General features: G+C 49.9%; 1 protein-coding gene across 3 annotated transcripts; it reads left to right on the forward strand.

Moving 5' to 3' along the window:
• The first annotated feature begins 1,023 nt into the window (after positions 1-1,023).
• On the forward strand, positions 1,024-9,752 carry Icoslg (inducible T cell costimulator ligand). 3 transcript variants are annotated; one of them, XM_048451334.3, is made up of 7 exons: positions 1,024-1,224; positions 2,004-2,125; positions 2,598-2,942; positions 4,248-4,541; positions 6,169-6,324; positions 7,145-7,174; positions 7,824-7,913. In XM_048451334.3, exons 1-7 carry the CDS (start codon positions 1,214-1,216, stop codon positions 7,859-7,861), a joined length of 996 nt encoding a protein of 331 aa, XP_048307291.3. In that variant the 5' UTR covers positions 1,024-1,213; the 3' UTR covers positions 7,862-7,913. The 3 variants fall into 3 exon arrangements, with proteins under 3 accessions (XP_048307291.3, XP_048307290.3, XP_048307292.3); XM_048451333.3 differs by having other exon boundaries at positions 7,818-7,876; XM_048451335.3 differs by lacking the exon at positions 7,824-7,913 and adding an exon at positions 7,949-9,752 and having other exon boundaries at positions 1,025-1,224.
• The last annotated feature ends 14,541 nt before the right edge of the window (positions 9,753-24,293 follow it).

Here is a 24,293-nt window from a genome sequence, read left to right on the forward strand (position 1 = left end):
AGAGCAGGAGAGAAACCTGTCCAGAGGGGCAGGAACAGATAGGAAAACTTCTGGCTACACACACCCGCTAACATCAAGTGGTAAGTAAGCAGTATGTAGATCTTTTGGGGGTGGGGTAAGGGTGGCCTGCCACAGTGTCCTCTCTATCAGTCTTGCCCAGGCCCTTCCATGGGTAAGAGGTTCTTGGGAGGGAACCTGCCCCCTCCTGGCCTCCACATTCTCAGCTCGCTGGCAGGTGGGACGGGGAGGGGGAGAAAGCATAGGATGGAGAGAGGTAGGAGTCCTTAGCCTCAGGCCTAGGGCTCAGCACCTGTGAGCCCTTAGGCCCCTCCCGGATTGAGTGCCAGGGAACACAAGGTTGGAAACAGGATTGCCAAATCTGGCTGGCTTTGGAGGATAAAATTGAAATCCCAGCCCAGGCTCTTCGACTTCTTCCTGTGCAAATGTGTGGTCTCACCAAACCCTGGAAGACTGGGAAATAGTTGGGTGATGGGAAGCCTGGACCAGCTTCCTCTCCTGCTGGCCCCCACTTCCCTCCCACCTGCCTGTCTTCTACTCATTAATGCCTGGTCTTTAGGTTCTCCGATCATCTACGGTGCTTGGCCAGCTTCAGGTCCGGGCTCTGAATCCAGGTTCATCCTACGCAAGACAGGGCCCGACCCAACCCTAGAGGAAGGAGACTGCGGCCTGAAGGAGACTGCGGCCTGGCCCAGCATCGTCTGGGCAACGCTGGGGGCCAGCGGCTGAGTGCTGTGTCTTCCCACCCGCACCCCTCCAGCCCTGGTCTTTCGGGCACATAGTGCCGGCCATCCTTTTGTGCTCGACGGGATCTACAAATCATCCCACACTCTCGCACCTGTAACCCAGGCCCAAGTCCCCGCCCTGCTGACAAGCGGGCTCTGTCCTTGCCAGCAGCGGACTGGGCTGCTCACAGGAGCCGAGTGAGACCTTCCGCTCCTGCCTCCTCCCGCCCCCGAAGCTGTGACGGGAGGGACGGGCCGAGGGCGGGGATCTGGGCTGTACCCAACCGGCCAGGCGCCCGCGACGCGCAGCACTAGCGAGCGCTGTTACAGTCAGGGCGAAGTTTCCGCAGCCCCAGATCTCCTCACCCCAAGTCCTGGCAGCTCCAGTTCTCCGTGGCCTCCGAGGACTCTGAAACTCCCGCAGCTGCAGCCCTACGCATCCCGAGGTCCTGCACCTCTACGCGCCCACCATGCTGCTGAAGTGAGTCCGTTCGCGGTCGTGTTCTGTGAGTGGGATGGGTGTAGGGGAGCCGTGGGCTAGAGCCGGGAACCCACCCGGAATCGCGGCAGAGAGCGCCCGACGGTAGCTCTGGCTGCGGCCCAACAGAGGCGCAGATGTCTCCCCCCCCCCCCCCACCGCTCACCTGGACCTGCCTGCACGAACGGCAGGGGGCGGCGCGGGGCCAACCCGCTGCACCGCCGTCCAGACCCTGGCGCGTGGGCGAGTGGCTCGTGGGAGGAGGAAGGGCAAAGGCCGAGGCTGAAGGTGAAGACGCACACCAGCCCCCAGCACAGGCTTACCCGCCGCTGCCCTTGTCCCTCCTGATTTCCCAGAAGGAAGGATGTGCGCTACCTCAAGCCCGGTTAATAATCACTGCTTGCGGGCAGGGCGCCTCCTCCGTATACTTGGCATCCTACAGATCCAGCCTGCCTAGGGGAAAGTGGAGTGTGGGGGGGGAGCCTCCCCTGGGGTTGTCAAGTGTCTCCATGCCCTTAACACCTCAGATGCAGCTTCCTACAGTCTGGTGTTCCTCATCAGGAAGGCTAGGTGACAGGGCCTCAGCACAGGCCTCAGTAGTGATTCTCGGTGCCCCTTTATGTCCCACAAATCAACTGTCTTTCAGAGTTTGGAGGCTCTCAGATCCTGGGGACCTGCTGTGGGTGGAGGAAAGGGAGGTGTCTGGTCCTGGTAGACTCTCTGAGGTCTCTGAGGAACAGCAACCAAGGGTCCGGCTACAGGGGACTTCATGTCTCTGACAGGTGTCACTATTTCCCGTCCTTGGGAACCAGCCAGCCCATGTGGAAGAAGCACCATCTTCTTTCAGGAGGGTTCTTTTCCAGTCCAGGTCTGCTCCTGCTGTTCCTCAGCAGCCTGCGTGCTGGTAAGTTGGGGTGCTTCATGCTGTGCAAAGCATAGCTGTAGGCAGGGCATTAGGGAAACCCTGTCCGCAGCCCCTTTGACCTCTCCAGAGGTCCCCTGGAGAAGGATGGGTCCCCACCCCTAGGATGATATACAGGGTTGGAGGTTATAAAGGGAAGTGTTTTTCCGAGCCCTGTACTTCTCACTACATCTCTTGTTTGGGGTTGGTAGAATGTCCTTCCTGGTCTCTTTGCATGGTGAGCCATGAAAGCCACCTTTGGGAAGAACTGGGGGTTGGACACTGCCAAAGCCAGGGACGGACCAGCATTGGCACTAGGTGGATGCTTGTACCTCACACCTAAGTTGATACAAAGACTCTCACCCACCCTCCTCATGAATCTCACTGATCAATCCCTTTCTTGCCTTGGTGGGTTGGGGTAGGATTAGTGTTTGGACCTTGAGTGATAAACTGCACCACTTTTGAATCTCTGCAGAGAGTGAAGTCAAAGAAATCCACGCGATGGTGGGCAACGATGTGGAGTTCGCCTGCCTTTACCCTGACAGAAACCATTTCAGCTTGAATGATCGGCTGTTTGTCTATTGGCAAATCGAAAACCCCAAAACTGTGGTGGCCTACTACCTGTCTAACGAGTCTACAGGGGTGCATGTGGATGCCCGATACAAGAACCGGGCCCATCTGTCACTGGAACGCATGAAGCAGGGTGACTTCTCTCTGCACCTGCAGAATGTCACTCCCCAGGACAACCAGGAGTTCGTATGCCTGGTAGTGAGGAATGCCGAAAAAGTCCTAAATGAGACAGTCAGGCTGCACGTGGCAGGTAAGACCCTCCAAGCGGAGAATTGGCTTTACTCAGCCTGATGCTCTTGAACAGGCCGTCCAGCCTATCTCTGTGGTGGCCTTCTGTCTACTTGTGCAGCTCTGATCTGAGCAGAGTCCATAACTCAAGACCCCCGGATTTCAGAGAACTGTCTATTTGACCATCTCTGTCTTCAACTGCCCAATTCAACTCAAAGTCGATACTAAAAACTGAGTTAGTAGTGGGGGGCCCACTCAGTAGTGTTTACCATACAAACTTGAGGACCTTAGTTCAATCCCAGTACCCATATAAAGTCAGACCAAGTGGCGTGCATTTGGTGCAGAGATAGGTGAATCCTTGGCTCACTGGCTAATCAACCTCGCCCACTGAGCTTTGGGCCAGTAAAAGCTTCTTCCCCCTAAAAATACAAGGTGGACAGCTCCTATGGAACACTAGACGTGGTACACTGGCTTCTGTGTGCACTCTTCTGTGTGCACACAGGCGCACAAAGCCCCTGCATAGCCCCAACATGTTCTCAAATACATGCACACACAAGGAGTAAGGAGCACTGGAAATCTAAATGAGGTGGACTTTAAGGGAAAACTTACTCCACATGGATTTGGGGACCCTTGGTGGGGAGGCAGTAGGTCTCTAGTGAGGAAAACTAGGCTCCCACACCAAACCCCTGATCCCTTATGGAGGCACTGTGACCAAAACATTTAATCTAGACAGCAAAGAAACAGAGATGTCCCATAGTTTCAGGTTTTGGGCCTTGCTAGAGGGAGAGGCGCCATGGCAGGGCAGTGCAGGTGATGACAGGAACGTGTGGCAGAGGCTGTTAAGCACACAGCAGACCAGGATGCAGAGGAAAGGGCAGGCTAGGTAGCGACTCTTCTCCTCTTCTTTTAAATATTATGGCTATGGGTGTTTTGTCTGCATGTATGTCTGTGGAGTACATGCATGCCTGGTGGCCACAGAGGGAATCAAATCATTGGAGTTAGAGATAATTGGTTGTGAGCTTCTGGGTAGGTGCTAGGAATCCTCTGGAAGAGTCCTCTGAAAGAGCAGCCAGTGCTTTGAACCATTCCTCAAGTCAGTATATGGTGGGAGTTAGTCGAGTTAATCTTCTGGACCTCCTCATAGACATGCCTAGAGGTTCATCTAAGAGCAGGTGGGTTTTGGTCCAGTCAAATGGTGGTGAAGATTTAGCCGTCTATATCTATGGGGCAGTCAGCCCCGCGGGTAGCAGGAGCTTCTTTGGCTTTGCTCCAGTCAGGCATCCCCACTGGTCTGAGCCTCCCTCACCACTGCCTCCTTTCCCTGCAGCGAACTTCAGCACACCCGTCATCAGCACCTCTGGTCCTGCCACCCGAGACCAGGGACTCACCCTCACCTGCATATCCAGGAATGGTTACCCCAAGCCCAACCTGTACTGGATCAACCGGACGGACAACAGCCTGATAGATGAGGCTCTGCAGAATAACACCGTCTCCTTGAACGAGTGGGGCCTATACGATGTGATCAGCACCTTGACGGTCCCATGGGTGGCTCGTGTGAATGTTAGCTGCTCTATAGAGAATGTGGTTCTCCACCAGAACCTCACTAGCGTCAGCCAGGCAGGTGAGGCCCAGGCTGGGGTACAGGGACTCAGCGGGCATCCAGGTTATGGGATAGGAGAGGCCCAGTCATAAAGAGACACCTTACAGAGAGTGGCAATGAGGGGCTCTTGCTTTCTGAAGGCAGGGACAGAGAGTCCTTCTCGGGGTTGCCATAGTAACCTTTACTCACTGTCCAGGCAAATGATTAGCATGGCTGTCACCCACAGCAGATGTTTCTTGGGCTCTGTAGCCAGTGAGGCTGTGCAGGACCTGATGCACCTCAGGAGTCAGAGAACTTGACCAGGATGGAGGGCCATACCAGGGCACTCCCCCACATTCTCTGCCTTTGAACATGTGCCCCCCTCAGCGCGTTCAGTTGGGCTTGGCTGCTGACTGGGTCCTCTATAAACCACAAAGACATAAATGACCCTCCCCAGAGACCATAGCCATCCCAGTCCAGAACCAGGCCAATCCCCAGATATCAGAAGACTGATTCTGTTCATAGGAAGTGTCCCAATTAGGTGGCCCACGGAGGGAGAAGGCAGGTAAGAAAAGGCCAGAAATTGGGGTGTAGTGGTGAGGAGGGGCTACCTTCTTTGGGGTCAGTGATGGTACTATATTGGCATCCTCAGTGCTGTTGAATTGACACAGAGTGGGTACCCGTGTGTTATGCAAACATCAAAGGAGAGATTGTATTTCTTTTATACCCCTCCCTTGCAAGCCCAAGTACAAATATTTCATTTGTATTTTAATAAATAAAGCTTGCTTGAAGACCAGAGAGTAAAAACAGCCACATTGGTCAGCCTTACAGACCAGGCAGTGGTGACACACACCTTAATTCCAGTAGCCACAATGGCACACACCTTTACTCTCAATAGCAACAATGAGACACACCTTTAATCCCAGTAGCCACAACAGATTGCCATAGAAACTGGAAGGCAGTGGTGCTCACCTTTAATTACAAGACAGGAGGAGACCCCTGTCAACAGTCTTATTCTGAGCTTTCCTGGAGGCAGGATTGCCATTTTAGACTGAGGTCGAGGTAAGCCAATGACTGGCTGCTTAGCTTTTCTGGTCTTCAGGATAAACCCCAATATCTGTTTCTGGGTTTTTATTAATCGTGCTTCAGGGCCCCTCACCTGAAAGAGCACATGTATACCAGCCTGAGATGGTGGCAGGGAAGCTTTTGAAAATCTGCTCCTTTCTTCCCATGGAAAAGATCTCCTAACCAAGATCCTTTAAGTCTTGAGCATTTTCCCATTTCCTTTCTTTTTCTTCTTTTTTTTTGGGGGGGGGGTGGTGGAGAAGAGGGGCTTGAGACAGGGTTTCTCTGTGCAGCCCTGGCCATCCTAGAACTTTCTCTGTAGGCCAGGCTGGCCCCTGCCTCCCATTGCTAGGATTAAAGGTGTAAACCACCTCGACCTGACCGCTTTTCCTCTCCTTAGACAGGGTCTCCTGTAGCCTAGGCTGGCCTCAGACTCTGTGTAGCCAAGGTGAACTTGTACTTATTCTCTGTCCCCACCTCTGGAGTGCTGGGCTGTCAGGCGTGTTCTGCCACACCCAGTTTATGTGGTCTTGAGATGGCACCCAGGGTTTAATGTCTGCTAAGCAAACACTGTACCCACTGAGACACATTCCCTTTCCTGCAGAAAAATCCACTGGAAACAATGACAGCTTCACAGGCAATCTCCAGGAGCACCGCAGCCAGAATGCCATCTTCATCACCCTTGCCTCGCTCCTGGTGGTTGCGGGTTTCGTGGTTGCCTGGGTTTGCAGAGCCAGGTGTCCCCACAGACGCTATAGAGGTTTGTATGAGGCTCGCTGATCGTTTACTCTGTTGCTGTGAAGGCTTTGGGTTTTACAGATTCCTACATTCTTTGAGAAGATTTCGTTTAAGATCCACGCTTAGCAAGAGTCTGAAGCCTCCCAGGAGAGGCTTAGACCCTTTGTTTCCAATAGAACCACACTAGTGGCAAGAAGCCACTAGCTCTCAGTTTGTGGCCAATACCAGCAACGTCTGAGCTGCTGTCTCTGGCCCATGGCCCCTTACTGATCTGGACAGAGCCCCTGAGCTGGGGACACAAAGCACCACTTAAAAAAAAATGTGTGTGTGTGTGTGTGTGTGTGTGTGTGTGTGTGTATATATATGTGTGTGTGTGTATGTATATATATGTATATATGTGTGTGTGTATGTGTGTATACATATACACACACATATGTATAAAATTTTATTTGTATGTGTGTGTGTGTGTACCTGGTGTATATATGTGTACTATCTATGTGCAGAAGCCCACAGAGATCAGAAGAGGGCATGAATATAAAGTTATAGGTGGTTGTGATCCACCACATGGGTGCCAGGAACTGAACCCAGGTCCTCTGCAAGAACAGTAAGTGCTCTTAACCACTGAGCCATCTTTCCAGCCCTGATATAAAGCGACTTAAATGTTTCTGTCCACTTGCTCCTTAAAATCCATTTTCCCTTAAAAGCAAGATTGTCTGAGGAGCTCCTGTGGGAGTCCTCTCCTGCCCAGAGTAGAAGCCTTGGGGAGATGGTGGACAGAAGGGGTGATGCTACCGTGAGCCTACCCTCCCACAAAGCCTGACCCTCTCTGCTTTGACCCCCAGGTCCCTGGACTGTCGCACAGGAGCTCACAGGTGAGTGTGATTTGGGAGTGCAGGTTGACTGAGCTGTTACGGCCCTTCTCACCTTCAGTTGGTAGTTTGAAATACCTGGTGATTCTGTAGATGGAGAAACCCTGTCCAGTGGTGGAAACTTCTAGACCCCGCACAGCAGATAGTCCTGGCATAGGTCCCCGGGCCCTTCCTGCCTCTGCTCTGTGGGACCCATCAAATCTATGATTCTAGCAACTCAGTCTTTCTTAGTGGAGGTGTGCCTCCTATAGCCCTGAGAACAGTGGCAGGTGGACCTTCATAGTCCCCAGAGGTGTGGATTCATATCCCAATATTAGAAAGACATCCACATACAGTGTTGGTGACCTCCAGATAATGACCCTGGCTTTAAGGCCTTTGCCACCTCCAAAGTGACTGTACCTCCTTGAACTTGACTTCTTCCTCTTAGAGGTGGCAGGGTGTGTGGTCCCGTCAGTGCTGGGATGGGGCCGGTTTGCTTACCTAGGTGAGCAGGCTTTGATGGCTGACACCGCCCACTCCAGGCTGGACAAGCTAGTGTCAGACCGCTTTGGAACAAACTTAAAGAGCTCTGGGCCACTTGGTCCTCACCCAATCATGTGACTCCTCTAGCCAGCTGCTTCTAATTTTTATCCCCTTTCCCCCTGAGTCCTAGGAAGGATCATTTCATTGTCTCCAAAATTAAAACACTGAGGATGGATTGCTCAGTAGAAAGCGCTTGCCCGATAGGCGTGAGGAGGCGGGACTGCCTTCACCTTCCTCTTTCTTCTTCCTTCTAAGACCATGCCTGACAGGACTCTGCCCAGGATGTAAACTGGACTTCTATGAGATGCCACCGGTGGACGTTGGGTCCGGCTTCAGAACTGAATCCCACAGGCCTGGTGGCAGAGGGGACAATGGGCTGCTTATGCTCTGTGATGGAGGACAGGAGTCCCCGGCCTTGAGAGGTACATGGGATCGATCCCAGAAACCACGAGGGAAACCTTTCCAGTGGACAGCGGTGACATCAGAGTACAGAGGCCACCCGCGAGTAGCTCCCATCCAGCACAGAGAGGAGGAGCTTGTGGGGAGGTCCTTCCCCAGCGGGAGCCCCAAAACACGTGACTCATTCCCAAGTTCTTCAAAAAAGGGCATTTGAGCCACTCTGAAAGCACCTACAAAATCCACTGGAGACCGTTTCCCTACAGAACTTTCAGGAGGGGAGAAAGTCTGACCTTATTTATTTTGGCCTATTTGGGCCTCCTAGAGACCGTGTGGGCTTTTGTCTACAGAAAACCTGCTGTTGGTGATAATGACGGGGCTTAGAGGTTTGGGATCCATGGCTTTGCCACATCAAAAGGACAAACCTCAAAGCAAAACATGATCCATGTGTCACCCACGGGTGCTCCTCGCTCAAAATCGAGGGCCCACAAGCCCGACTATCCTGTGGATATAGAAGCTTCCTGCAAACCTCTAGCTCTTCCAGATACCCACAAAGCTGGGAGAGCACAGCTCCCCTCCCCCGGCCTCAGCAGCCCAGGAAGACCTATGAAGACCCCAGCCATTCTTGAAGCCACCAGACCCACCACATGGCTGCAGCCTCCAGGGTCTTTATGGTGCTGGCCAGAACAGAATGAGCAACTCTGGTTCTAGAAGGTTCTGCAAAGTTGGCTGCTAGGTCACCTAGGTTTACACAAGCTCCAGGGACATGCAGTAGGGACATGGTCTCCCTAATGGGACATGACATCCGACCCTACTTGTGAGCAAGCACCTTCCCCTCTTCCTACCTAGAGGCTTCAAAGTCCCGGACAGTAAGGGCCTGCTTGCTGTATGGCCACTGCTCAGTGCTGATGGATGTGAGAGATCTCAGGCCTGGATGGACCAGGAGTGAGAACTCTGGGGTCAGGTTCAAGGGGATCGGTATTATGCAGATCTGTCTGCTTTTCTGCTCACAGACTCTTCTTCACGTGGACTTCTTTATGGAACAAGCATTGAGACCCACTTCTTATAAGCATTACGTATCTGTAAAATAGCAATTGTCGTTATGGGTCCTGAGTTGGCGGCTACCGCAAGGAAGGACAAGGAGTTCCTGGGGTACAGTGCCCCCCATGAGAGTCATTTGGGAATGAGTGCCTCCCCAAGTTCCAGGACACAGCCACGCCCCAGGGGTCTGGGGGGTGGTGGTATGTGGCAGCCCAGCAGGGACATTCACTCATCTACTTCCACTTTTCTGTCAGAAGGGAGTTTCGGGTCAGAAAGTGATCAGCCCTGTTGTCAGCTGCCTCGGGCACCACAAACACCGTTCCCACTGCATGTGTAGACAATGGGAACCCTCACCAGCTGTGCCTAGACCTTTGACTGCTTGCTCTTTGGTCACCATTGCTTGGTGATTCCAGCAGTCCTCACCTTCCCATGGACCCCTGGGAGAACCCCCTTCCCCACCCCAGCGCATTAGCATTTGGGAGGCCGCCCCTGTAACCTCTGCCTCCTCCAGCCCAGAAGCCTGCTGGCGCTCTTTATCTGGGTTGTAGATGGGGCTGGATTTCAATGTTCTCCTAGTAATTTCCAGAACTCTGACAAGGGAATAAATACAAGATGTGCCTTGTGCCTTGTGTCTGGTGGCTTGTGTCAATGTGGTGAGTCTGGCTCCATCAGCCCAGCTGTCATGCTTGCAGTCAGGTGGCTCTATCCCTCAGGGGACATGGACAGTCACTCTCGGAGCGTGTTACAACCCTGACGCAAAAGCCAGAGGTATCTTTCAGCATCCCATAAAGCCCAGAAAGGGTCCCAAGAGGAAAAAACCTGACCTCAGTGGTCACCTTCTGATAGGTGGACAGGGCAGGTGGCCCCTAGCCTGAGCTCCTCATCTCATCACTGTGTCCTGGAGATGGAGTCTGTCTATCGACCGACATCTGTTCAATCCAGATGTTCCCAATAGAGATCGTGCTGGGATGTGGCAGCTGTGGCTCCGGAATGGTCACCCTCAGGTGGCTCCTCTCTGCTGCTGCCTGGTCGACTCTGTGATGGGTCTGAGGATGCTTCCTGCTCTTACAGGGCACCCATCCTGGGTCCAGCACCAGCTTGATCGCTGTATCTCCCTCCTAGCCCATGCAGCTAATGAGGAGGCAGCTGCTGGGGCAATTCATCCATTGCAGCCCTTTGTCCCACCCACAGCTCAGAGGTTGCCAGAAGCCCAAGGAGGTGTAGACTTTGTGAAGGCTCTGGCTAAAGCTTCCTTGCCCACCCTTGAGGTTTCTGAAGTTAGAAATCCCCGAAGCCCCCACCCAGGACTAATCATTGGTAGGGAATCCCTCCTATCCCAAAGCAGAGCAGAAGCCTTAATGTTGATCCCTTTCTAGGCAGTTCCCTCCCCAGCATCCCTGACATTACATAAGACATTCCCACGACGTCCTCCTAGGGACTAGTGAGTTCTTGGCTTAATAAGCACAGTACAAGCCCAGAACGGAGCAGGCTCCTGACTTCACAGCCTCCTCTCTGCCTTTCCAGTAGGCCTTTAGTCACATGTGGTCACCACACACTGCTTGTCCCCACCTCCCCTTGACAAATGGGAGCTAAACAGTCCCTCCACCCCCTCCCCTGATCTCCCTTTCCAGGCCCCTGACCTTGGATCTCTTCCCAGAGCCTCCACCCATCCTCCGAGGGTGTGATTTCAGTGTGCTGTGTAGTTGGAGGGCCTGTTCCTTCTAAGCAAGCTGCTGTGGGTAGGACACAGGCTGTGGGAATCAGTTTCTCAAAGACCCGGGACGCTGCCCTCCCTCCAACAATCTCCCCTCCCCCGGCAATGCTCTGAGGCAGCCGTTCAGTTGGGAAGCTGCAGGCTGGGATAAGGTCACAACACTTCATTTTTAGCAGTGGGGTTGGAATAATCACTTATGCACACAGACCCCAGTGTTGTTCTACACCCAGCACTGTTCCCAGTCTCTCTCGGTACTACACACGGAAGAAGCCAGGAGCTTCATTATCCAGCTGCCCTGTGCTTCATTTGCCCTGTGGTGTCCCCTTAGCCAGTCCCTAACACTAGGAACACACACTGGGTCAGACTCGTTCAGTTCAGATAGACACTGCAGACATGGTCAGGTCCCCACAGCCCCAATAAAAGTGTGGCATCTGTCCTCAGGGAGGATGGATATGGGGGAAGCCATAGAGAGTGCAGACTGTGGGAGCTGTTGGTGAGACCAAGGTGTGACACAGAAGACGCAGGCAGTGGGGCAAGGAGGAGGGACAGGTTATGCTCTCCCAGGACCCAGAGGGAAAATTTGCCAACTAAGACTTTAGACACAAACACGGAGACAGTCTACTACGCTGCTTTATAATTCAAAGGGGAAGTTAGTTTTAAAAGATCACTTTGTAACCATGCTGCTGATCCTGAGGGTTGCTGGGTGCAACAAAGGATTGAACTAAATGATTAGGAAACACAGCAGATGAACAGCGAGTAACAAAGTAACAGCTTTTCCCTTTGGGATGGGAGGAGTCCTAAGACTGGGAATACGGAAATGGACTCTTTTCTTTCTGGTGTTTGGGTATTTTATCCCACCCCTAGGTCCTTCCCTTTCCCCTGTTGGTTCTGTTTGGATACCTTTGGTACCTTCCTGCTGTTTCTCCTCCTAATGTCTTCTGGGTAAAAGCAGCCACCACCTCAGGGAGCCCTCTTTTGCTTTCCCTGTCTATCTATATCTAACCTGACTTCAGCCAACCCCTCAAGGAACAGACACCAACGACTGTGGGGGAATGGGGACAATGGCCGCTCTAGCTGCTGCATGCTGACAGGGGGTAGAGTCTAGGACAATATCTGTCCAAGAGAGAGGGGACTCTTATGAGGCAGGCTCCTGGGGCCAGTCCAAGGGACTGCAGTCCCAGATCTTGAAAGGCATCCTGAGGTCCTGCACTGGGACCATTCAGAGTTTAGGCTGCGGGTGATGGTGTCACATGCCACTAATCCCAGCATTCGGCAGGCAGGTGAATCTCTGTGGTTTGAGATCAGCCAACCTGGTCTACAGAGCGAGTTCCAGGACAGCTAGGACTGTTACCCAGAGAAACCCTTTCTAGAAAAACAAAAATCAAGCAAGCAAACAAATAAACAAAACACAAAAGAAAAGAAAAACAGAGTTTAGGTTGTGCCTTTTCCCTCCAGCCTCATCCCTAAGTATGTGATTCAAGACTGGCATGGAGTGGCTAGAATCACACTGTGAGGTTCCTCCCAGATGGCTTCTTAAAGAACTAGCCCATGTGTTTGTAACTTATTGGCATTTTCTGCCTTTTTCATTCTTGAAAAACACCCAGACACTGTGGGAGGCATCAACAATCAGCAAGCCTAGCTGTGATGATCTTCTGCACGTGGGCACAGCTGGCGTCATGGCAGCTGCTTGCCTGGAATGGTGATATGTGACGTCACCTTACTATAAAGAATGTTGAATCCAGCCGGTGGTGGTGCATGCCTTTAGTCCCAGCACTCGGGAGGGAGAGACAGGCGGAACTTTGTGAGTTTGAGGCCAGCCTGGTCTACAAGAGCTCGTTCTTGGACAGGCTCCAAAGCTACAGAGAAACCCGGTCTTAAAAAACCAAAAAAAAAAAAAAAAAAAAAAGAATGTTGAAATGTTGAATCCAAACTATATACATAATAAATTAATACTACTTGTGTACATACTGTTCAATGATGGGGCGCAGTAAGTTCCCAGATAAACCTTCCAGAAAACACAGAACATAGAGTAAGCTATCACAACCGTGCTTTTGGTTCTGAATAGATGTAGAACACTCTGGTGCTGGGATCTTTTCCCCATTGCTTTCTTTAGATCATGAGATAAGTAACAGCCACAATGCCCTTACTCTTTGGCCATTTCTTCGTTCTCCTTCTCACTGTTGCAGAATTAGGGGTCAGCCTAACTCGGGAAGAAGGCTTTGGAGGCCATGTGGAGACAAACATGCTTGGGTTTGAATTGGGATGGCCACATCCCATCTCCAGAAACAGCCAATCAGTGAGCTTAAGCGGCACATGGCAGTTTTCACAAAAGGCATTTGTTCATCTGTAAACCTGAACCCACTGGACAGGAGCTGTGTCGCTTAGACCAGTGACTACTGGCTGGACCCAAGGCACCAGGCAGACCTCCTTATAAACAGTATAGATTGGTCCAGGAAAGCCTTATTACCAATTGGATCATGCCTTGGGAACAGGGATTGACAAGTCTTTGATGCTTTTGTTTATTTGTTTGCATGTGAGGAGTTTGCAAGACAGGGTTTCTTTGCATAATAGCCCTGGCTGTCCTGGAACTCTCTTTTTAGACCAGGCTGACCTCGAACTCACAAGGATCCCCCTAGCTCTGCCTCCCAAGTGCTGGGATTAAAGGTGTGTGCTACCACACCCAGAGACAAGTTTTTCTTTAGACTTTTTAAATTCATGGATGAGTGGTAGTGAGCCCCATGATCAAGGAAGGTGGAGCTGACCCTCCCTAGCTAGACTTGGGGTGACCAGTTGCTTGGAAGCCTGTAGCCACAATCAAGTTTGTGTATGCCTGCAAGTGGAGGCAGACAGCCTGAACACGTAACACCCTTTGTGATTCTTTGGACTTCTCTAACAAGGAGGCTCCATGAATGTAGTAAGGGGTCAGAATTCTCCCACCATCGCCCCCAAAGAAAATATCCCAGAGGATACTGGAGCCAAGCTTCCTGGCAAAAGAAAATCGGGGTTGTAATTGGAGGTTTCTCTCCCACCTGTCAGTTTCCAAATAACCACTCTGAGACTTAATATTAATTACAAACTGTTCAACTAATGGCTCAGGAATTTTACTGGCTGACTTTACCTATAAATTAACCCATTTCTAATAATCTGTGTATCGCTATGTGCCCCATGGTTTACCGGTAATGCTCTGGCACTTATTCCTTCAGTGGTTGCTGGTGTCTTTTGGACTCCACCCTTTTTCTCCCTGTATCTCTGATTTCCCGCCTGGCTCTAATCTGCCTGGCTATTGGCCAAATCAGATTCTTTATTAACCAATGGTAACAAAACATATTCATAGCTTACAGAAGGGCATCCCACACCACAGGGTTTTGTTTTTGCTTTTGTTTTATTTTATGTGCATTAGTGTTATTACCATGGGTTTTAGGTCCCCTGGAACTGGAGTTACAAACAGTTGTGAGCTGCTATACAGGTGTTGGGAGTTGAACCCAGGTCTTCTGGAAGAGCAGTCAGTGCTTTTAACCTTTTAACCACTGAGCCATCTCTCCAGCCTGAAAATCAGCGCTTTTTTTTTTTAATTTAAATGTCTAAAAGCCAAATTCTGCCCAGTGTTTGAGAAAGCAGCCGAGTGTAACATGATGGGCCATCTTGTTGGGGTTTCGGTCCCACCCGGTACCCCACAACTGGCATATCCCAAAGAAAATCACACACAGGACTCCATAAGATTATAAACTGATTGGCCCATTAGGTCAGACTTCTTATTAGTCCTTGTAACTTATATTAATCCATTATCGTTATCTATGTTAGCCACATGGCTCAGTACCTTTCTCAGCGTGGCAGCTCACATATTGCCTCTTCGGTGATCTGCGCAGGAATGGCGGAGGGAGCTTCCTGTTTTCCCAGAATACTCCCAGTCTCTTTGCTTCACCCCTACTTCCTGTCTGGCTTTCCTGCCTATTCTGCCTGCATGGCCAAATTTAATATATTTATTAAAATATGATTGACAGAATACAGACAATTCTCCCACACCAGCCGAGTAGTCACTTTGGAGGGATCTTGGAACCAATTTGTCCTATCTGCAGTGAGTTTTGGGTCAGGGCTGTCCTTTGTCTACCCATAATTCCCTAGTCCATCTGGGTCATCTGGTGAAGTCTGAAGAGGGAAGAGGCCAGGTTAAGCTGTGGGGTTTTTGCAATTGTCCATGGCTCAGTGGCCTGCCATCTCTGTTTCTTTGGTCTTTCTTCAGGCAGTGTTGCCCTTTTATTCCTTCCTACAGACACTTGTTTTCATATAAGTTGTCCTATTTACCAATAAAGACCTGGGAGTCAGATATCAGGGTGAAAACCTGCTAGATCAGAGAAGCCAAGAAGCAACCAGCTGACCTTCCTTTTAGGCCAGAGACCCAGCAAGAGAGCGTCTCTCCTTCCATCCCAAACCAAAAAAGACAGCAAATATCTAAGTCCCTCCCTATTCCTTCCTGTATGTCTCTCTATCTGTATCCCTGGCTCCTCCATATTCCCTATGACTAATTAATTCCTGTCAACTACTCACTGGCTCCGCCCTCTGACCCAAGGTTAATTTTATTAACAGTCTCAGAATTTCACAGTGAGACCAAATACATACCACAACAGACGCTTGGGCCCAGGGCCTCTATAGGGACCCTCTGTATCCAAGATACTTGATGCTACCCTTCCTCAAAACAGTTGATTTGCCATGAAAGCTGCTGTCTGTATTTGCTTAGACCACAAGAGCTCAGGGAGAAGCTGGAAGTCACATTCACCGTGTCTACTGAGCATAGCCTATGTGATGGGTGTGCTCTGCTCCTGCCTCTCAGGATCCCCCAAAGCCCAGGTTAAGGCCTTTCCTACTGACCACTAACCTACCCAGGTTCACAGAGCTGGAGACCAAGCCAGAGGCAGAAAGGATGCATGCGGTCTCTAGCCCATTAGCCCATTACACAGACATTTGAGGTTCTACTGGGGAGATCCTAGAGGATAAATTCACCATGAATAGAGTCTAAGAATTGTAGAATCTGGGTCCTGCCTCATCCTGGGACCCCATCTACCCACCAATTCAGAATTCTCCCAGTGTTAGTCATTTGCAGAAATCCCAGAGAAACAATTAGGATTTAGAATCCTCAGCCCATGATCACGCCCAGCTGATGGGAGGGATTGGCCCTCCCTCACTGGTGGTGTTACACAGCACCCTGTCTGGTTCTCCGATGAGCAAGCTGAGGGTCTTTGGGGGAGACAACTCATGGTGATACAAGCATCACACCTGTGGCTTGGCCCTGAGACTGCTGAGACCCAGCGCTCTTTCATATTGGCCTGCCAGGTTGCAGAGCCATGCTGGGCTTAGCATCCAGGCCCTTGCTATTTGATCACCACCCTGCCCATTTTTCAGTAGGAACTGGCTATTCCTGTCCACCTGCTCTGTGGTCAGCTTTACAACGTTAATGCTCAACTCTGAGTCATCAGCAATATGTCACTGTTGCATCAAAGCCACTTCCCCTGGTGTCATTTCACCAAGAGTGCGTCCAGATTTGAATTCTCTACTTTATTCTCCCTGGGGCTTATATCCTCTCTTGTATGAGCCTGAACCTGTGGCTGTGACTCTCTCTTACAGAGGGCTTTATTATTTATTTGTTTTTACTTTATTTTTTTTAGATGTATTTATTTTATGTGCATTGGTATTTTGCCTGCATATATGCCTGTGTGAGGGTGTCAGATTCCCTGGAACTGGAGTTACAGACAGTTGTGAGCTGCCATGTGGGTGCTAGGAATTGTTGAACCTGGGTCCTCTGGAAGAGCGGGTAGTGCTCTTAACAGCTGAGTCATCTCTCCAACACCTTGTTATGTATTTATTAAACAGCACAGAAAGCATCACACAGGGAAGGAATGAGGCACACTTTACAGAAATCTCACAGAATTTTACAAAGGATGGTCACTGACTCAGACTGACCCCAAAAGTGACCCAGACAACAAAGAGTACTACAAACATTGTTTTGTTAACCAATATCCAAAGGTTGTTGGAGGTAACATTTATGGTGGATGTTTATTTTATTAAAATTGTTTTCAACCTCTAGTTTTGCTGTTTTCAGCACACACATTGCTCTCTGGGTGAGGGGCATTGAGGGGGAACGTAATATAATATTACAGATATGCATTAGCTTAGGTCGATTACATGGGAAACCCTAGGCAAGGAAGGGCTGGTTGTTACATTGTTCTCTTAAAGGTTAAATCTCAGACTGAATACACAGTAGGAGAGCCATCTTAAGTGACCTCAAGGTATATAATTAACTCTGGTTATAAAGTTCAGTAAAAATTCCAGTCTCTTATAATATAAGAGCGGTCTGCTGGGTGGTGGTGGTGGTGCACTTAATGCCATCACTCAGTAGGCAGTAGGTGGATCTCTGAATTTGAGGCCAGCCTAGTAGTCTACGGAACTATTTCCAGGACAACCTGGCTATACAGAGAAACCCTACCTGTGGTCATGTCAGAAGACCAACAGGTGGCAATTGAGGTTCTGGAGGTAGGCCCAGGAAGCAAAGCTCTGATAGGTGAATCTTGGATCGGCAAATCCCCTAGAGCCTTGCCTCTTTGTGACTGGTGTGCCCTTACGTGTTTGCCGCTGCCACCTTTCTCTGGTATCTGTCATGGTGTGAGTGGGTGTAGGGAGATCTCCACGGCCTCTCATGTGGTATGATTATCTTGTGGAAATATCCCCTTCTACTGGGCATTTTTGCCTGTGGATTCTTTTGAAGATGATTTCCTCCCAAGATATACTGTTTAACTGAAGCAATGCTTTTATACAATAATAGTGTTAGTTTAGATAGGATTTTGATGATTGAGGGTCTTTAATAAATATAGTAAGAGATTATGATAGAGGTTAGTTTAGCAGGAAAACTAATAGAGGTAAAAGCAAGATACGGTGTTGCCCCCGCCCCTGATAAAGCAAGGACAGCGTATAGAAAACAAGAATGAGGAAATGTCGCCCAGCTGGTTTCGCCTGAGGAACCATATAGTCTGTGGCTTAGGTTAATGATTAAGAAAAATCATTGTGTCCCAGAAGCTAAGTTAGCTCAAGTTCTTTTAATCTTAATGTTGAGAGATGTGTTCACAGGTTTCAGTGTGCATCATGGCTAAAACAAAGCTTTAACTATGACTTAAGGTTAGGTTAAGAAGTTTCTGTTAATGGCTTTGAGGTAAAAAGTCTTGGAAAACAATTTAAAGGCATACTTTTTAATAACTGAGTTGGGGACTCATCGAGGTTCGGGAGTTGGAACAGTGGTAGCCTGACCGCTGCTGGTTGATGTGCCTTTCTTTCTCGGATGGGTGGGTGACCAAAGGTGATGATTAATTCCTTGTACCCATTTCTGCCCTTAACTTCCTGATATGAAAAACTGTTGAAGAGTGAGTATGTACCCTAAGGATTCAAAATAGAGCTGACTGGCTGTTTTTCACATATAAAAGTTTAGATTTGTAATTCTTCTAAGATTTCTTATGAGATTACCTTTTGAGATAAGTAATAAAGTGTTTGATCCTTTTGTTGTAACCGCAAAATGCAGCCTGCCAGTCAAAGAGCTGGCTGAGAAAAACGCCTTGCTCGCTTATACACTGTTACTCTATAACAAGTTGCTTGGGTGTGAATGGATGTGGGTTCTTGGGACAATTTGTTTTTCATTTGTAATACTCATGTAAATACATGTTTGCTCATGTAAGGGAGATGGGAAACATGCTGGCTTTTACTTGTGTTCATTGTAATTATTCACTATAATAATAGAATGTAACCACATTGTAACTTTTATACTGTTTGAAAGATTTTACTGGAATATAAGCTGTAAGAGAAAAAATAAAGTTAGTTAGAAGGAAGACATCAAGAGAGACGGAAAGGATACACCTAGATAGAGGTAAGAAAAGAAAGAGCAGAGAAAGAAGATGACAGAGAGACACCCTAAAGGCGTGTGTAGTTTTTTTTTTTTTTTTTAGGCCCCAGAAAGTAAGTTTTGCCCCCCTTGTCAGCCCCAGAGAATTAAGAAAAGTTAAGTTGAGCGGTTGGTTTGCCACCTCTTTGGATTCCCCTTAATCCCTGAGCTGCTGAAGGCTGGTCCTATCTCCAAAAAACAAGGAAGCAAAAAGAACATAGAGATATTATCACTATATCACTACATTATCAATATATCGCTGCTTTTCCTAGTCCAGCTCATCACGCAACCATGAGGCCAAGATTGTTGTTTGTTTGTTTGTATTTATTTATTTATTTATTTATTTATTTATTTATTTATTTCTTATGTATATAACATTCTGCCTCCATGTATGCCCGCACACCAGAAGAGGGCACCAGATCTCATTACAGATGGTTGTGAGCCACCATGTGGTTGCTGGGAATTGAACTCAGAACCTCTGGAAGAGCAGCCAGTTCTCTTAACCTCTGAGCCATATCTCCAGCCCTTGTTTTTGTTTTTTGAGACAAGATTTCTCTGCGTAACTTTGGAGCCTGTCCTAGAACTCGCTCTGTAAACCAGGTTGACCTCAAACTCACAGAGATCTGTCTGCCTCTGTCTCCTGAGTGCTGGGATTAAAGGCATGTGCCACCACTGGCCAGTGAGGCCAAGGTTTAAAGTAGAAAGCAGTCACAGAGAAGGCTGATCCTCAACCAAGCGGTCCTCAGCTATCCCTATGGGGAAGGGTATCTAATTAGGAGGAATGTTGGGTAATAGTCTCAGGTTATGAGAAACTGAGCCAGGCTGTATTGAGTGTTTGACCCAAGCTGTGAAGAACTGCATAACCCTAGCTTGACCATTCAGCTCAAAAACAATTCGTGGTATCAAAAACAACTCACCCTGCTCCCAGCCAAACCACAAAAACAGCTGTAACTTTCTGGTGGCCACATATATGTGTGTGTATACATGTTTATCTATGTATACACACATACATGTATACATATGTATACACACACACACATATATACAGATCCATGTATTGTATATAGTATGTGTGTGTGTGTGTGCGTGCACGCACGCCATGCGCTCACGCATGTATGTGTTTGTGAGTCCCTCAGACCCACTATGTCCCCAAAACCTTTGTATCTCAGAAAGGTTGAGGCCTCTTACCTTTCTAATAACTGGTTTTAGCCCATTGAGCTCCAGAGTCTGTCTCTTGTCTGCCTCACTTTTCCTACAGAAATCATCAGGACAGAAGGGTCCATGGCGCCAATAGCGGACATCCACAAGGGCGCTCTTGGCCACTGGGATAAGAATATCCTCTGACCTCTGAAGGTCTCCTGCCCTTAATGGCCATGCCAGGGCCAGGTCAAGGGGGTGTTATCTGATGTTGTGTAAAGCAACTCTGAGAATAAGGTGGCAAGGACACTCTACTCCCTGTTCAGCAGGGGAAGCTAGAATCTGAAGAAAGAATCACGCTCAGGTGCTCCAAACATGGCAGCCAGCCTGACTTCAGAGCCCCTGAATGTACCCCTTTTTGTTCTCTTGGCCCTGCGGCGGGGGGGGGGGGAGTGATTTCTGCTACATCTAAGTTGACCCCCTGTTGCTTCCAGAGGCTTCCCTGAAGGTGCTTCCTCTATTGCCAACACTCTGCGGTTGTGAGGTGCTTAGGAAACACCAGGGGCAAGCTACTTAAGCTTCACCCAGCCAGAAACCAGCCCTTTCTAGCTCGCAACCCACACCAAGATCTGCTCACGGCTACAGAGACAGCCTATCCTGGTGTTTTATGGCATACTGATGTTTCCCACTCGAAGACACTTTCTGAGTCCTCCAGTCTATGTGTAGGCCAGGCCCATGGACAGAAAGATAGCAAGCATTCCTTTCTTAAGGTCTGTGGGTCGTCGAAGAGATCCCAGTGAGTAAGGATAGAGCCTTGGGGAGTCTCTGCAGACAGACGACTGCCCTTCTGTAAGACAGATGGGATCCCAGGCGTCTTCTAGGGCTGGTCTCCCTGGCAGTGCATCCTCTGCAGACTTCGTCGCTTGCTTCTTTGCTGACTTGGGTGTGAGCATTTGCATCCCTTCCTTCCTCATTAGTGGCCATGAAAGACAGGAAGCCTGTTTGGATTGTTTGAAGTCTTTTTATTTTTTTTTCCCCTTTTTGCTTTTTTCTCAAGACAGGATTTCTCTGTGTAGCCCTGGCTGTTCTGGAACTCTCTCCGTAGACTAGGCTGGTCTCTAACTCAGAGATCTTTCTGCCTCTGGTTTCCAAGTATTAGAGATAAAGGTGCAGACCAGCACTGATTGAAGCCTTTAATACCCTGTGGCAGAGGCAGGTGGATCTCAGTGAGTTCAAGGCCAACCTGGTCTACTGAGCGAGTTTCAGAACAGCTGGGACTACACAGAGAAACTCTGACTCAAAACAAAACAGAGACAACCTCTGGAGTAAACGTTCCCTTTGATTTTCACCATCCCACCCTACCCTGAAATCTGCTCTTTTCCCTGAGCCTGATGAAGTCACAGGGAATGGAAAGTAAAAACAAGGCTCAGAGCACAATGGGGCAGAAGCAAGAGCAGGCAGGAAGGAGTTAAATAGAGAAAATCAGGCTAAGGCTGCTGGACAGAAGGCAGGCCCGAAGACCTGTAGAGCCCCCATCTCCAGCCTCCCCCCATCTCCAGCATCTACCCTTGCAGGCTGCTGTTCTTTGGATTTCTGTTGTCATTGGCAGCAGCTGGCCTAGCCCCTGGCACAGGCTTTCCAGGTCTCTCCATCTTAGTGCTAGAGGCACGTCTGGGATGGATAAGAAGTTGACCTTCTAGAAAAGACAAACACCTACCCTGGAGCTTGAGAAAGGAACTGCTTTATCCCCTGGGGTGGAAGGGGCTGGGAACCTGCTAAAGGGACACTAACTGAATTTTTATGACACCTCCTCACCCCTCCTCCTCCTCTCCCCATCCCCCTGTTGGTCCTGTTTAGATGCCCATCCACCCCAATGCCTTCCTGCTGTTTCTCCTCACAGTGTCTTCCAGGAATAAGAAGCCACCATCTTGGGGAGCCTGAGTTAGCTTTTCCGTGTCTACCTAGGTCTCTAACTCTCCTTCAACTCCTTCAAATGCAAGGTGCATTTGTTGACTCTTGAGGCCTTGAGTTTGAACAGTCCCTACCATGTCTTGGAAGTGAATTGGAAGGAGGCTATGAAAGTATAGTCACTGGGTGTTGGAGGGCTCTGAGGGCTGTGAGCTTTGCGCTTGTTTGTTTATTTTCTAGACGGGGTTTCTTTGCATAACCTCGCTCTAGCTCTGTAGAGCATTGTGGCCTTGAACTCACAGAGCTGCCTGCCTCTGCCTCCCAAGTGCTGGGATTAAAGGCTACTCCACCATTGCCTGGCTGTACTGGGGTTTAAGGCAGTGCAGTCAGGGCTGACAAGCACCGCCCCTCCTCCGCCCCAGGCTTTGAGACACTTTATATGCTATGAGGAACTGGGGTAAGGGAGGCTCTGTGACAGTCTCATGGGGGCCTAGATTTGATGGCCCTTCTGACGTGAACTTCCAGGGCCGAACTGACACTGGTCAACGGTAATCCACCTTCTCCACTCCACACCAGGGGCTGTAGCCACCACCATGAGGCTGGGGACCGGAGGACTCTGGACCTGGGCTGTGGTTCAGAAGGCTCCAGGGTCGGTTGCTGTTCTGAGCTCTGGCCTGAAAACCAGCATCTGAGACCCAGAGGGACTTTCCAAGTGTTGAGTGGCAGAGGGACTGTGTTACTGTAGGAACTGAGCGCTTGCTTCACTCTTTCAGAGACAGAGTTCAGATTAGACCTGGGGGCCTGTCCTGAAGGATGCTTTGCTTCTGTTTCAATAACTGGTTGGCTTCTCCATTCATATACTAATTTGAAAGAGAGGGGGAAAAAAAGCTTCCTCTGAGTCAGTGTGGACTGTTCGGGAAGGGTTTGTGTCCATCTTCAGTTTTAGAGCGCTTCACAGTTCGCTGGGCAGAGACCAGGAGGAAGCTGTCAGTCTCGGCTCCTGCAGCCTGGGATGGGCCTCTTGGGACAGAATAAGCCAGACATGGACTAGCTCCCATTACATACCAAGTCTCCAGGAAAGACAAGGGCTGTGTGAGGCAGTAAGGGCACACGGAAGAACTGCTGTGTGCAGAACCCTGGGGCTACAGCCCCTTCACACCGTGGAAGGAGACAGCTGGAACTGTCCTCTTTGGGAACTCAGGACAAGAGAACAGAACCAGCAAGTTTGGGATCCACGAGGCACCCCACGAGGGACTTGACTACTGTGGGGGAGGGCCAGGCCTGTCACTCAGGAGGGAGTGTGGTAGATGCTCAGTTCCTGTCTGCTTCTAAAGCCTGAAAGAGGAACTGGCACTTTCACCAGCCCAGGATCTGTGCAGGATGGGATCTTTCTCCTGAGGTCTCAAAGGCTGCCCGTGTTGCTGGAGCGGGCACCATTTCCTAAGTTTCATTTCCTGCAAAAGTCTGAAGGTTCTGAACATAGCAAGGGGCTAGGTACCCCAGAAGACAGGCTCTCTGCGAACAGGCAGGTGGGGCCCATTTGCCTGGCTGGGGGATCCCTGTAAGGGTGCTTGCCAAGTGATCAAAGGCTCAGTTTGCATCAGAACACTGGTTCAGGCTGGGCCAGAAAGTTCGTTCTCTGTGGGAAGCCATGAGGAAAAATCTACAGACATGGTGGAACACTTGTGGATGAGAGCTACCAGGGCTCTTCCTCCACTACCTGGGCTGGGGTAAGACATCCTCCACCTTGGACCCTGAGGCCCCAGAGGAAGGTCTACAGGGTAGAAATCCCTGAGGGTACTGGGAACAATGGTATCTATTGCCAGCTGGGACCGACTCCGACTCACAGGGCTCAAGGTGAGTCCTGGAGAGGTTCTAAAGATGTTTGGCATGTGAAGATGGATGAACATTGGTTCTCATCACATGTCATTTCTGCATCCACTGAACCGAGCCCCTCAGGTAACAAAAAGGGACAAGATGCCCAACCAGAAAATGAGACACGTAACTCAGGAAAGTACCCAGGCTCTTCCAGGCCCTCCCAGAGCCCTGCGGAGCACAGGTGCTTGGGGCCAAAGGCCACCTGACCAGGGCATTCAGCAGCACTTTGGAACATACCATGCCTTGGGTGTGCCAGCATGGGTGAGCATATCCAGCAGCACAGCCTTAGAAGGCTGCAGTCGCTCCATTTCCTGGCAGCTATAGGAGGTCTTGGGAGGGACCAAGTTTAGAATGAAGCTCCTCGTGAAGGCCAGGTATCTTCCCAGGAACCTAAATCCCAAGAACTCACACCATGCTGGACCCTGCAGCATCCCAAGGACAATGATAACACACACTGGCTTTTCATGAGTGGTCCCACCTCGAAGTTACAGAGAAGGGAATGGGTCATTCCGACCAAATCTATCATCACAAATGATTACCTGGGCAAAAGTCAGCAGTGCTGAACCTGGAGACCCTTGACCTTCGCACTTGACCCCAGTGCAGACTCG

The sequence above is a fragment of the Myodes glareolus genome, chromosome 18 (assembly GCF_982192425.1).
Source record: "Myodes glareolus chromosome 18, mMyoGla1.1, whole genome shotgun sequence".
In the NCBI taxonomy this organism is placed as follows: domain Eukaryota; kingdom Metazoa; phylum Chordata; class Mammalia; order Rodentia; family Cricetidae; genus Myodes; species Myodes glareolus.